Source organism: Podarcis tiliguerta, assembly GCF_965153285.1.
Source record: "Podarcis tiliguerta genome assembly, chromosome: 10".
Classification (NCBI taxonomy): Eukaryota; Metazoa; Chordata; class Lepidosauria; order Squamata; family Lacertidae; genus Podarcis; species Podarcis tiliguerta.
The window spans coordinates 38,278,606-38,293,806 of record NC_139543.1 but is presented as its reverse complement, the minus strand read 5'-3'; the positions used below and the strand labels follow the sequence as shown (position 1 = coordinate 38,293,806).

The window sequence follows — 15,201 nt, the reverse complement described above, 5'->3', positions numbered from 1 at the left end:
AAATCAAACTATCCAGACAGTTGTGCACAGAACTGACTCTGTGTTCCTCTGTGAATCTCTGTTTTATAAATACTTATTGGTTTTCTACATAAATTATATCTGGGTAATGCTTTATCGGGACGTGGGTGGCGCTGTGGGTTAAACCACAGAGCCTAGGACTTGCCGATCAGAAGGTTGGCGGTTCGAATTCCGGCGACGGGGTGAGCTCCTGTTGCTCAGTCCCTGCTCCTGCCAACCTAGCAGTTCGAAAGCACGTCAAAGTGCAAGTAGATAAATAGGTAAGGTAAACGGCGGGAAGGTAAACAGCGTTTCCGTGCACTGCTCTGGTTTGCCAGAAACGGCTTAGTCATGCTGGCCACATGACCCGGAAGCTGTACGCCGGCTCCCTCGGCCAATAAAGCGAGAGGAGCGCCGCAACCCCAGAGTCGGTCATGACTGGACCTAATGGTCCGGGGTCCCTTTACCTTTACCATCGCATTTACACACTTCAGCACAACTCCACCAAAAACTGTTTCGATTATAATTATGTGAAAGATATGAGTATGAACACAATGCCACCAATTTACAAATCTTTGCTTCTTCTTTTTTGACTTCTAGATTCACAGCTGCCACCTTGAATAGATGAACTAAACCATGAAGGTAGCCGTTTTCTTCCTTCTACTCCTGCCACTTTGCTTGGCTAAGCCATTCCACCAAAAAGGCTTGTTTGATTTTATGCTTGAAGATGAAGCAGGTTCTGGAACTACAGATACTCCAGATACTTATCCTCCACTGCAAGGCCCAGTATGTCCATTCCGCTGCCAGTGCCACCTTCGAGTTGTGCAGTGCTCTGATTTAGGTGAGCAAAATGAAATATTGCTTCATAAAATGTTTGTTTATGCTGGCTCACAATGACAACTTAAGCTATTTTTGGGTATCAACACCAACATAGTTACTGAGTTCTCCTGTCACACTATAATTTTGCCATTGTTGTGATAGTATCTGTATGATAGTCTTGTCGAAAACAACAAGGAAAATAAGGAGAGAGAGTTCAGCTGAGAATAGGTCAGCTGAAAAACAGGGTCTTTGTGGTGGTAGACCATGAAAGAAATAGTGGTAGTCATTTGCTTTCCGTCCATTTTACGCTGCCTTTCATTCAAGACCACAGGCATTTCTCTTTAAGGAAATGCCAGTTTGTCAATGTTCTATCATAATAAGCCCGGAAGCTGTATGCCAGCTCCCTCGACCAGTAAAGCAAGATGAGAGCCACAACCCCAGAGTCATCCGCGACTGGACCTAATGGTCAGGGGTCCCTTTACCTTTTTAAAATATGGTTGGGTGACACAGACCAATATTACAAATCCAGGTAAATCTAAATTCTGAGTACCAAACTCTGCTACTCATAATTTCTTGAGGAAATTATGATTCGCTCTATTTCCTAATCAATAGGTTACACGGGCCACATAAAACTGGTTGTTACAAGTTTTAACTTGGAAATATGAGCATGTGGACTCTAACATTTTCTAACATTGGCTTTAATTTGGGACTAACAGTAATGCTTTTAATTATTCTAGTTTGATTAAAATATAACTAATTTAGTCTTCATTGACAAATACAAATATACATGTTTGTGTACTGGATGCTTTCCAGACATGAAGAGGAAGCAAAGCAATGGGCAAAGGTCAAACATCTAGGCAAGGAAGTAGATCCCAAGTAAAGGAAACAAAACCCCATAAAACTTAGAAATTGTGGGAAAAGTTAAGGATCAAAAGAGCAAAAGTTTTTTTGTTTCTTTTTTTAAGTTTCTATGATGACTGTTTTTCCTGTTGAGTTGACAATTTTATTTCTCTGTCTGGGGTTTTTGGTGAATTCTTTCTAGGAAGTTAATTATCCTATCACTTCCTTATATGAAAATGCATGCCTCTATAATTATATAGTCAACCTGTATCTTCTAAATAAGCAACATTGTGCCTGAACTAGAGCTTTGGGTATGCTTTGAATTTTCAGTTGGGCCTGTTAAAAATTCAGCGCAGTTTTAAGTACTGTAAGTGGAGATGTCAATGACATTGTCATAAATAATGGAGGGGATGTGTACTGCAGCAATGAACAGCTACCATTTATTTATATGAGAGAAACACAATTCTGAGACAATTACTGGAACAAGACAGATTTCTGTTTTGATCTGTTGTCTTCTAAATTGAAACCAGAACTCAAAAGGAGTCAATGAACACCAAACTTATTCCATTTGCATAGTCCTTCACATTCTTCTGAAGAGATCTGCTGACGGCCTTGATGCTATGAAGCTACTGAATGTTGTTGGGTTTTTTGGAAGAGATATATTTATGATGCTTTTTGTAATATTTGGCTGGTTGGGAGAGGCAAACAGCAAAGCTCCTGCCTACATATGATTCCCAGAGTTACACAGAACCCAAGATATTTTTAGCCTTCAATAAAGGGGCAAACAAGATATTACTTTAATAGTGTAATTGCCAACTATGCTTGGTTGTTGTTGTTATTTAAATATTAAGCTATGTGATTTTTATTAGGATTGCAGCTGAGGACGGAAGTTTAAAACTGGCCTCCCCTAATTTCCGTAACCCGTATGAAAAATCACCCCACTTTCACAACTATCAATTTAAAAAATATGGTTGCTAATTATGCTATTAAAGTAATGTCTGGTTAGGCTCCAATTCTGTGCTCCAGTTAGAAACTGCTTCTATTATGACACACATATAACCATTCAACAACCACTTCCCCTCAGCTGGAGGAGAGGTCACCTTCTCAAAGCTGAGATCTCCCAAATATTAGCTCCCATTTAGAAAAACATTCCCCATCAATCCTGTGCCATTAGAAATCTGTTTAGCAAAAGAGATGACTGGCTAATCACAACTTAAATCATACAGTTCTCAAAAAATTGACAAATATTGTCATTTCTAGCTTTCAGTAGGCCAGTAAAATCAAAATTTAATTTCCTTGACTTACAGGTAAAGAATATCCATTACTACGGACTGATTGTGTATGTCCAAAACAAGTTTAATGAAACAAACATTTTGGGCATTGATCGTAAATCTCAAAACCAACCCATTAATGATGGAAATAGTTCAGATTGAGCTATGTCCACTGATAAATGGTGCCATTTTGAGGGTTTTAATCACAGTCCATTTCATGAATATACTTCATATATGTATGGCGTATCTCACTCACATCCCAAATTGTTGCTAGATTCTAAATTACGGTACTAACGTGTCCGAATAGGGATTTCATTTTCTATAGCTTTTCACACCAGACAAACTATTGCTTTGCTCTAGCTGTTGGAGCCTCAGAATGCTGGCTGAATTAATTCTGTTATGCTGTAAGAATTCAAGTTGACTGTTATCCAGACTTCATCCTCCCTAGTGTGCAAGGGTGGAACAAGATAACATTACTATATCCCATCAACAAGCTTTTTACAACATATTATTTATGCTAAAATTCCCTCTGGACTGAATGATCAAATATGAAAATATTCTTGGATGGTTTGCTTAGCTGAGTTGAGAGCCTGTTTAAATATCTACTTAAATGCCCAGCAATTTGGGTGGATAATTACTTTTCCTGATTGATTCTCTTCTCTCCACCCATGCATTACTGAATGTTATTGCAAACAACATTCCAGCCTCTTAAGACTCAGGGGGCAGATGTTGCTGGATTCCAACTCCTATGCTCCCTGACCACTGGTAAGGCTGACTTGAGCTGATGGGAACTGGAGTCCAGCAACATCTGAAGGACCACAGTTTCCCAACCCTGAATTCAGTAATAAAAATATCTGCATTGAGTACATCCTTTGTTAGCATATATGGAGTCAAAATCTCTGCACTGGAAGATTGTGGTTTAATCAAAACATCTTCTCACACTTATCATATATAGTGGTACAGTTGCTGTTTGCTCCAATAGTTTTAAGAGCAAATTTGTAACTGATTGTCTGCATGTTTGGTCACATGTCACTATTATTGGATAGTGCAAGTTTTTGTAGCTTTTTTGTATTTGTATTTAAAGTGGACTCAGTACCATCATCTCTCTGTCATTTATATCCTTCGGTCTGAGTCTGCAAACCGACAGCTCACATTGGTCAGAGGTGCAGAACAGATGTTTCCCAAACCACGCCCACCAACCACTACCCCTCCACACAAAAAGCAGGATGATGCTGCACAAATGAAAATACTGAGGATCTTTCACAAAAGTCTGTTTTTTAGCAGCAGAAGAAAGAGTTTCAGTGTTGTTTTGATTTGGCCAGCACTTGAAAAACTGATGAAAAGTCAAATAAATTTGAAAATATACTTTGTGCATGTGTTGTGCATGTAAAGGAACTTCTCTGAATACTTTCTTTTAAAACTCTCCAGCACATTTAGCAATCAAGCCTACATTGCTGAAGAGTTGACCTGAGGCATACATTCTACCCATTTGCTGTTACAGACATCACATAGGAAGAGTCATATGAGCTTTTTGCTTTGTTAGGGTTTTGCAATCAATATGCCAATGGCTTGTTTAAAAGTTTTTTCCAAGAACACTATATGGGGGGAATGAACAGGGGAAGCACACCTTCCCATCTCTACCAGTCTGCCATTCCTTCCCAAACAAAAAATAAAATAATAAAATAAAATAAAACGAATGAATTGTATCACATAGCAATTAGGGTTGTTGAGGAACAAACCGCAGGCATACTAGGCTTTTGAAAGAATGTCCAAACACTCAAACAGAAATTTAATACATGGCATCACTTCAGTGTAGTGAACCACATGAATCCCATGTGGTGTTCGTCATGAACCACTAACACATTTTGCAACATGCACATGTGGTGGAAGTTGTTGGCAATCAAGACTTCATGCCTCATGTGAAATAGAGGGCACAGGAATTGTACCATTTTTTGCACAGAAGCAACTTGATGGAAAGATAAATGGAGGTAACTGTCATATGGGGTCTCCTGGAAAGACTCCAGCCATTTACACACAGGGAGGAACTAATGTTGCAGCCAAAGTTCAGGCACATGCCTCCATCCTCCCAACTTCGAAAGTAGCACCAGCCTGTTGGAAATTTATGCTACCTGGATGCTTGGCTCAGTCTAAAACAGAGATATGAGATATAAGGGGTTATTCCTGTGCATGCAGTTTCATGTCAGGGGAGAGGACAAGTACTCTGAGTAATGGAAATTTACAAATGCTACCATAATTGTATATACTGCTACACAATATTTCTGATAACTTCAGCTGTGGAAATGGTGTTATGAAATACTAGGATCAAAAGATCTTATTATTTGGAACACATTTTAAGGGTTAGTCATTCCAGAATATATTCGGCAAAAGATATAAATGACAAAGGCAATTTATAGGCCCGGTGGCCCAGGCTGAGTCATGTATGAGCAATGAATGGAGAAATCTTCAAGAAAATCAATCACTGCCATATGGCTTCCTGTTGCTAGATCAGTTTCGCATGTTTTAATTTGCTAAGAATCCAGATGGATGAAATAATTCAAGCTTATTCAAGTTGTGCTTGCAACAAGTTTTGTAAGAAAATGCAAATTTTATACAAACTTGTAGTGGCAATAAGTCTTCTCTTAAACCTAAGCACAATAAGTAAATCCAAAAGTATGGGTTTATATAAACACATTAGGCAATTCTATCAGCTCCTGCAACAAGGAATCTATAACAGCAAGCTATTATGAGTCAACCTTTGCAAGCTTCAGAATTCATGCAAATTGGACTTTGAAGTTCTATTTAACTTATAAACCAACAGTAAGCCAGTAAGATTTCTTGGTTAAAATAAATAAATTATTTTATTCATAAACTTATGGATATAAATAGGGCTGACATATGGCATTCAGAGATAAGAAGGCTGCAGTAGTCAAGGCATGAGAAAACCTGAGCACAAACCATACTTTTCACTAGTGAGCAGAGAGAAATGACCATAGGTTTGCAATAATGTAAGGAGGGTAGGGTAACATAACTTGGCAATAGACTGAATATGGGAAGTTAAAAAGAGAGAGATGAATCAAGATAAGCCTAAGGTTCTACCTCTGGTTTTATTCATAAATCAATCTAGTCTTATCTTCAAATGTTTCAGCTTGTACTTCTATGATATTTTCTAGTGTTAACTTTGTTTGAAATAAATTGTGGATTTTATATAAATTGCCCAGACTCCTCACTACCCTGTCTTCTCTGCTTACTCTCCCATATGTACCTACTTGAACCTTAAGATCCATTCAGAGGCACCTTTGAGTTTTGGTGCCAAGTGAATACCTTTCTTTTCATCCAGGCCTTTGAAATATTATTCTGGGCCTCTGCATTTTAAAAACTGTGTAGCCATTTAAATTAATTGACCCAAGTTAGTCATGACTATTAATTTCAGGGCTAGTGTCAAAAATGGGCACATATCGCAGTACTGAGCAATTCTTTCTTTCTGTGAAAACTTTCTATACTAACAGGACAGACAGAATGAATATGCATACTTACAAGATATTTTGGTTAGAAAAGCAAATGTGGGTGACAGTGATATTTAATTTAGATAGGGCTGTGCAATATGAAATAATTTTAATTTTCTTCCTTCACCTAAGCCACATATATGAAATGGTATCACAAGTGTTTTTAATTTGAAATGGTATCACAAGTGTTTTTAATTTAAACTGACTGATGTTCTTCAGGCATTCACAGAACAGAAATCAAACTGTTTGTAAAAACAACGCTCTGTATATAGTTTCTGTTTCAAAAAAAGAAATGGCAATGGAGTCATTTAAAATTGTATTAGTTTTTATAAATCTAATAGCCTGAACGTTTTAGATGAGGATAAATATGAGAGCACTGATATGTGGAAAAGCCTGAATGTAAAAATAATGCTAAACATCTTTAATTATATTCTGATGTTTTACTCATTACAATCAGTGATCAGCTCTTTACTTTAGTGGAAGGATACAAATCAAATGAGGCATGTTTTTGGTCTGACTACGTTGATTACATACAATTTATTCTTTTTAGATGTATGACAAGGAACTGAATCCAAACATGGCCTTTCTTAAAGCACTTCATATTTGCTGAAGTCAGCAGAACATGGTATTTGGAAAGTTTCCAAGACCGGGTCCCTGACTGTCATCCAGAATTAGAGTTTAGGATTTAACTGACCATAATTAGAACATGGAGGACTTGGAATTTGAAGCAGTGAACTTAAAGCTTGACATTGTATGAAGAAACTGCTTGTTTAAATTGGTGGGGAAAGGGCAGCTATTTTACTTCAATGGGGGTGGGGGTGGGAATGTCAGTAGGACTGGTTTCATTCAAAAGTCAATAGAATAAGTAAGAGGTAGCTCTGACTATGAACCATGCTTGCTAGGGCTGACAGAAATTATAGCCCAACAACTTCTGGAGGGCACCCTGGAATAAATAATAGGAATAACTCCTTCTATGGTACTGATGAATGATGCCTTGGCTAAGGACCAAAGTGAGAAAAGAACCACAGATGGATTGTTATAGGACCAGACTACTGTGAACAGTTGAAGATAGAAGGTAGCAAATTAGATGTTTATGATATTTTTACATTTCATTGTGTGACTTCCCAGAATAGGAGAATAGTTACATGCATTGAACCTGAGAGAGATCTGTCTGTCTTTCATCTAAACAAATGTTTCCCATTCTTGGGTCTCCAGCTGTTTTTGAACTGCAATTCCCATCATCCATGACTACTGGTCCTGCTAGCTAGGGATGATGAGAGCTATAGTCCAAAAACAGCTGTAGACCGAAGTTTGGGAAACACTGGTCTTAACCCTCGTTGAGGGAACTGGCTATTATCAAAGACAGAATGCTGAGGTAGATGAACCACTTGTCCATTTCAGAGTAGAAGTTGCTATCAATCTTTTCAATTTTTAGGTAGTGAAAGCTTGAAATCAGTTGCTCTGCTTCAATAATGAAGATATAAGTAACTATTGATCCTCTTTAACACATCTTTATGCTTTTGTATGTTGTGATGGTGACCAGCTTGGATGGCTTTAAAAGAAGAATAGATAAATTCAAAGAGGATCCCTCGGCCGGAAAGCGAGATGAGCATCGCATCCCATAGTCGCCTTTGACTGGACTTAACCATTCAGGGTTAACCATTTAACCTTATAAGTGGCTACTAGTCATAATGGCTATATTCTCCATCCACTGTTGACCATATGCCTCTGAATATGAGTTACAAGTTGCATTCAGATCCTACTTGTGGGCTTACTATAAGCATCTAGTTGGCCACTATAAGAACAGGATGTTGGTCTACCTGGACCTTTGGTCTGATCCAGCAGGACTTTTATCTTGTTCTTATTAACTGCTATTTTTAAAATCCCATTACAGGTCTGGATCAAGTTCCAAAGGATCTCCCCCCAGATACGACTCTACTGGACCTACAGAACAATAAAATCACTGAAATAAAAGATGGAGATTTCAAGAACTTGAAGGATCTTCATGTAAGTTGCAGTGAAATACACATTACATGTTAGTCACATGTTTGATCAGTTCCTGTAGGTTCAGAGACTGATATGGAATAATATCTACCTTGCTGATGGTACTATATAAATATTTTGCATATAAACATATAAAGGTTATGTACTAAGCCACTATTGCTACTGTAATTGTGGGTTATAGTCAATTTAGTATTACTCAGAGTAGATCTGTTGACATTAATGAGCAGGAATAAGCTAGGTGCATTCATTACAATGGCTTCAGGTATGGTCATGGCCCTGAAACTGCCTTGGCTACCTTGGTTCATGACATTTATCAGAAGAGAGATGGGTGGATGTGACCCTGCTCTTTCTCCTCTCAGTGCTTTTTCCTATTGGTGGCCAGAGTATCCTTCCGGAGCATATCAGAGGGACAGGGGAATTGTGCTTCACAACAACAAAAATACTGCTACTAATAATGGTTTACATTTCTACTCACTGACCCCTAGTGCATAAATCATTTCCTGTCCCCCATCTCCCCTGTAAAGCCTTAAAAAGAAATTTAGATGTTCTAAATTTAAAGGATATATCTCTCGCAACATCAGACAGCAAAAAACAGGTATTTGCAAGAGACAAGCTTCCCTTCTGCAATCTTAGCAATGGGTGGATGCAATTGTTTCTGAAATCGATTTAGTAGTAGGATGCCCTGGATGGGATTATACTGCCCTGGAAGGATTGGGTTGGCACATCCTGGTTTCTACACAGTCACTGGAGTGCTCAAGTAGCCTCAGTGGCTAGGAGTGCCCAAATGAAAAACAACACCAATATATCTGAATACACAGCAGAAGTTTGGTTATTTTCCTGGTTCCTCAACTACCATTGAAAACATCTGATGGTACCTATTAGAACTGCTGGAGGAAATAACTGTATGTGCAATGCATGCACCTGAGAAATAAGGTTGTTCTATGTTTCCCAGGCACATGTACATGCATATTTTACTTCCAGACTTAATGAGTTTCTTACAACAAAATCAACATACAGTACTGCCCATAGCAGGACTGTTTTAATATTTCAGTTGTCCCCATAGTTTGGACAAAGTTGTCATCCACAGGACAGATGGTAAGAGGGTGGACAAATTATACCCATCAGCTGTGCGATAATTGAAGACCGAGCTGAATATATCAATTTAGAGATATTCTGAAACACATAAAAATGAGTGAACCCCTAAGGAGTTCTGTGGAATCATTTTGGATAGTATGTGGATTGCTGTTTGTGGATATAGAAGGATGAAGAGAGAACCTGGTTTACATGGCTGCACAAAGGACGCAAGGTGCTAGTGATTGGCACCTGTCGATTTCTGCAGAGGCTGCTGCCTACACAGAATAGATGAAGTCTCTACTGATACTGCCTGATGGATCTGGGTTGAGGGGAGCCTATAGGAACCCTTATGTCTACAAGCCTTTGTAGAGTTCCTACACTCAAACACTGTGTTAGTACTGGACACTGATGCCCAGGAGCAGCAGTGGCCTCTGTGGAGGCTGCATTCTTCCTAGGAAGAGGTACGTGAAGAGCAGAAACAAAATAGGGGACACCTGCAGCAGGCCACAGCATGCACAAAGGCCTTTACGCTTTGAGGTGGGCTGATTGTGGCTCATAGTGCTTGGGGCAGACCTTTGTCTGAAGGTCTGCTTGGAAGGCAGAGGGACCAAGGCATTATGGTGAGACTAGCAAGGAATCCTGTGGCTTTACTTCTCCATCCTCAGCATAGGAAAACCCAGCAAACATGATTAAAATGTACTATCCATTATATTAAAACTGGTTAGTATATTTGAGGCTGCTTTTGAGCTAGACTCAGAGCAGAATAACCCCTCAATTCAGTATGTTTTGACTGTTCAGACTGAGTGTTTCTTATTGTTTAGACTGACGACTTCCCTTCCTCATCGCCCTGACTTTCAGGGTTACAACCAACTATGCACTCATATTGGGAGTAGGGACAGTTGTACTGAGCAGGATTAATTTCCAAGTAATCATATGTTGGATTGAGCCACAGGAGTCAGCATGCACAGTACAGTCAGGGAGAAGCATATGGAGTGAGATAAGGGCAGGCACTTGACTGGTTGCTTTAGCTGTGGCTTAGCAGCTAACTGAGAAATGAAGCATAGGCAATATTTTTTGAAATTTTGTGGTGGCCTTAGGTAACAGTAACATCTTTAGGGAATCATATAGTTCTGTTTCCTTCCAGGGACTCAATATTGTGACTAAAAGACCACTGCCTCCAGCAACACAGCTTGATGGAAAGGGGGGGCTCCAAAAACATTATAAATGAATTAATTATGCAAAAGGAAGTAATGGATCTAAAAAAATTAACATTTGGACAGATTTGGCACAAATTCCATGCAAGGCTGAACTCAAGATGACTCAAACAATTATAATTGCAAAATACAAAATCCCAGAGAGATTCCACCAAGACTAGTAATATAAACTATTGGGAGAACATTTGTGTGAAGAGAATTCCTTCTTGCAGAACTGTAACTGTCACTGCTTTCTTTTCTTTTTGAGCTCACCCAGACTGCTGGAGAATTTTACCTTGCCCCAGGATTATTAGATGTTTGTGCGGTTTCCTAGCAGTAACAAATGGACTACATCCCTGTTTTCCCATTCCAGTTTAATTTTTAGTACTCTAGTTGCCATGAGCATGTCTAGCAGCCTTGGTCCAGGCAAATCCCTCCTCTCAAGTTTTCCCACCTGGCTTCTTTGCTATATGTTCTCCTTAGGATAGGAGGAGTTTGTGTTTGATAGCCAGCTAAATCTGGCACTATTCACTTGGTATGCTAGCAGCTACATGTGTTACTGCCATAAGTTCATCTCTGACCAGAATCCACTGTCAAATAAGTGAAGTAATGCTAAAGACAAGAGTGGCTCTGGGTGTTTTTCTACTCATTCACTTTGGGTTAATATTCTGAGCTTGGGGTTTATTTGCTGCTTGCTTTAAAGACTTCTGAAAATGCAATTTCTTGTATTTATTGGTTAGTGCTTATTATGCTTGACGTGTTTATTCTGTGAACTTCCTTTTGAGTGGTTTTACTAACCACTAGAAGATGGTTAGTAATTTGTTTAAGAAATAATAACAATCAAGGTATGGAATTTCCATAAAAAGGTAAAGGGACCCCTGACTGTTAAGTCCAGTCGTGAACGACTCTGGGGTTGCGGCACTCATCTCGCTTTACTGGCCGAGGGAGCCAGCGTTTGTCCACAGACAGCTTCCGGGTCATGTGGCCAGCATGACTAAGCCACTTCTGGCGAACCAAAGCAGCGCACCAAAACACCGTTTACCTTCCTGCCAGAGCGGTCACTTTAATTTAAAGCAGTGGGAAGGAAAGGAAAAGTTGTATTTATCATAAATTCATCCACCTAATGACTAGGTTCAGCAGTGATGAGAGGGTGTGAGTTGGAGGGGATATTATTGGGTTGTTGTTTTTATTTTGGGGAGTTTTTATTTTGTGTTGGCAGGGTTATTGGGTTGTTGGCAGGGTTATTGGGTTGTGAATGGCCCTGAGACCTGCTGGTATACAAATTCAATAAATAATAGTAATAATAAAGGAAAGGTGTTTGGGACCATTTGGATAGGTGAGCGACCATTCAACTAAGTATGTGGCACAGGATTAGCTTGCTGACTGGAAGAGCAATCCACACCCCATTTAAATCAGGCTTTGGGGTCTAGGGTGCTTAGACTGGGTAGAGGTGTCCCTCTGCCTGGCCCTCACTACGTTTGCATACTGAATGATGCCAGGAATAGTCCACTGGTGTGTAGCTCCACTTTCCACCCACTGGACATATGGGTGACAGCAGTGGGATCCCCACCAGTGGCAGACAACAGAAAGCCCTGAAATGAGTCATTTCAGGGTGGAGGGCTGATTTGGCAAAGGATGCTGGATTCCAAGCTGGCGCCATTGCTGGCTCTGATCTAGGCCCGATCACTGCATCAGCTCTAGGCTGACCCAGCAACGTGCCTGATGCCACCTTCACCTTGTACTGGTGGCCCCGCAGCTCTCTAAGTCCCTAATCTAGTTGCTGACCCCTGCCAACAAAAAGTGCTCTGAAGCTCCTACTGCATGCAGGGGAAGGGCGTGTGTGTTATTTTTAAGCAGCTTCTGTTTGTGGTGGTGTATAAACATACATAGAACATCATCAACAATGTTCAGAGATTCGTATTAAAATGGACTGGTCATTTATATCTCAGTGGTAGTCCTTGTAGCTCTGAGTTGAAGAGAGAAAAATATGTCCACAGCTGAATGAACAGTAAATGTTTTTGGGAGAGGCTTTCTGCTAGCACTGCTGAACTTTGAGTGACCTCTTCCTCTCAGAGATCTGGCCACTCCTGGCTAGTATACAAAATTAAAACCATGCACATCTATCATATACACAGTGGAGCCATCTGCAAAACATACCTCCTGTTTTACTGACAATGAACAGGAAATCAAATACACTAGAGAGAAAATATACAACACATGAACTGTTCAAAATAATAGTTTCTCCTCTTTTTGCTTTTTCTTCATGTTTTCCCTCCCTGCAGCTGTTTATATATTTTCTGATCTTTGCAAATGTTCAGCTTTTCCTCCTGCACGTTTTAAAGATAGCTGGCATAAGTTTAATTATGAAAGGATTTAGAATGGCTAGAAATCAAAACAGAGAGTTGAACCATCTGTTTTTCCATTCTTACAAGTAAGATAATGCATTCAGTGAGCAAATATGCTCTACAGCTGTGTTCCACTGATCAAAATAACAAGGGAACATTATTTCTGAATAATTATTGCTTTTCAAACATCTCAAAGCACTTTCCAAATGTAAATATATTTAATCTTATATTTTTGTGAGAGTCTGAAGAGGAAACAGGTACACAAGAAGTAAGGTTCACATAACATAGTAGGGCCACATGACTGCTACTGTAGTCCAGTGATTTAGGCTGGCAGTGAGCAAATCAATCTCTGCCTCGGTTTACTAGCTGCATATGAAGTGAATCCAATTTATATACTACATTATATTGTGGTTGTAGTGGTGCGTCAAGAAGGAAGGGGACAGAGAACAGATGAAAGATTAACCCTGTCACCTCCCTGTAGTTATTTAATAGGTTGGTCACCTAGCTATGGAGTGGGGGGGGGGAGAGCACTCCATTTAAAAATATCTCTTTGAAGCTCACTTTCCGATCTCCTACTAGTTCTACCCATTCATTTCAGAAGATCGACTTCACCTCACAGATGTCTGGCTAGTGCCACCAGCCTCCCTTTCAGAGACTGAGGGAGAACAGAACAGTGAAATCAAAGTTCCTGTCCAGGAGCTTACTCAGGAAGATGCCTACCTTTTGTAACTAGAAAGAAGCAGGTGTGGGATCTGGAATGGACTTCCTTGGAGGAGAGGGGATCATGAGTAAAAATATTTTCCTGGACTAACAGTGGTGTGCAGTTTTGATGATGGCAAAGGATGGGGCAAAAACTGCTAAAAATGAAAGTGTTGGGGTTAAGGACTGCATGAAAGCCATGCCAGTTGCCCTGGATCCATAGGGACAAACAATGTAATACATTGCATGTGTGATCATATTTAAGGCCTGTTGGTACTGTATTTTTTTAATAGCAGCTATGGGTGGGATCCAGTCAGAATCAGGTCTACAGCATGCATGAAGAGAAGTCAATAACTTTTCTCTCTCATCAAACAGCATTGATACTACAGCACATGGAGAGTTAAACCCTCCATAATCAGACCCCTTGCACCTTTAAAAAGAGAATATTGTTGGCTTTAGGTACTCTCTCTCTCTAGGCCTCCGGTTGGCCACTGTGAGAACAGGATGCTGGACTAGATGGGGTTTTGGCCTGATCCAGCGGGGTTCTTCTTAATAATGATCTTACATTTAAAGCAATGTGCAGTTTGTTCCTAAGTATTTGAGAAGACTGTATATAAGCTATAGCTGTTCAGTGATGGAGGAAACATGCCCTTCACATTTTCAAAGGCATTTTAGATATTAAGACACAGACCAGATATTTAAAACTTATTCCAAGTCTGAGTTCAAGTAGACACAAATTGTGAACAAGGAACACTTTTCTTGGTTCTACACACAATAAATTTGTGTGAGAATCTGAGGGGCTTGAACTTTGAGGTTTTTTGAGTGACTCAGACATAGCATTAATTTGGAACTTGTGCAAGATGAATAGTTGTGACAACACAGAATGTTATGTACTGAGCCTTAAATCTAGAGAACCAAAGTACTTTGTTTCATTATGAAAAAAATGGTTAGTCCTGTATGAGCTATATAAATCAAATTCTGAGCCAACTCTGACAATCATAGGGATTCTGATTAGGACGTGTACATTTATGTTTACGTGTGTGTGTGTGTGTGTGTGTGTGTGTGTTACAAGATCTGCTCATTTATTTTCACAGAACCATCGCTCCTGGGAGTTTCAGTGGAAATAATTGTTTGTCACAGAGGTTATTGCAATGGACCTGATTACTCTGCAAAACATTGCTTTGCTTATTTGTGGAAAATTAGTAAACACTTACAAAACCAGTTCCAATGACTATAAGGTTTATTTAGACAAAATGGCAGGTAATGAGTAAAATGGCTTTGTAGCTTGAATAGCTGGCAAAGAAATATAGAAAGATGGTCAGTTGTTATGAGTCAGAGTCTACCCAAACCCATGTCCCCTGAACCATAAGCTTAAAATGTTCCTATTACAGAGATAGAGCTTAAAGAATACCTTACATGGAATATACATGGGAACCAGGCACACTATAGATGGAGG

At 39.5% G+C, this 15,201-nt stretch overlaps 1 protein-coding gene and 1 long non-coding RNA gene across 8 annotated transcripts in view; one reads left to right on the top strand and one right to left on the bottom strand.

Annotated features, from left to right (window-relative positions):
• Positions 1-15,201, bottom strand: part of LOC310658706 — a 202,552-nt gene that overhangs the window by 131,163 nt on the left and 56,188 nt on the right. The window lies entirely within an intron of this gene.
• DCN (decorin) overlaps positions 1-15,201 on the top strand; it is a 28,899-nt gene that overhangs the window by 4,742 nt on the left and 8,956 nt on the right. The window contains exons 2-3 of the mRNA XM_083400995.1: positions 598-838; positions 8,325-8,437. Coding sequence (XP_083257121.1) covers positions 634-838; positions 8,325-8,437 — 318 coding nt within the window. The 5' untranslated portion in view covers positions 598-633. The remainder of the gene's footprint in view (positions 1-597; positions 839-8,324; positions 8,438-15,201) is intronic.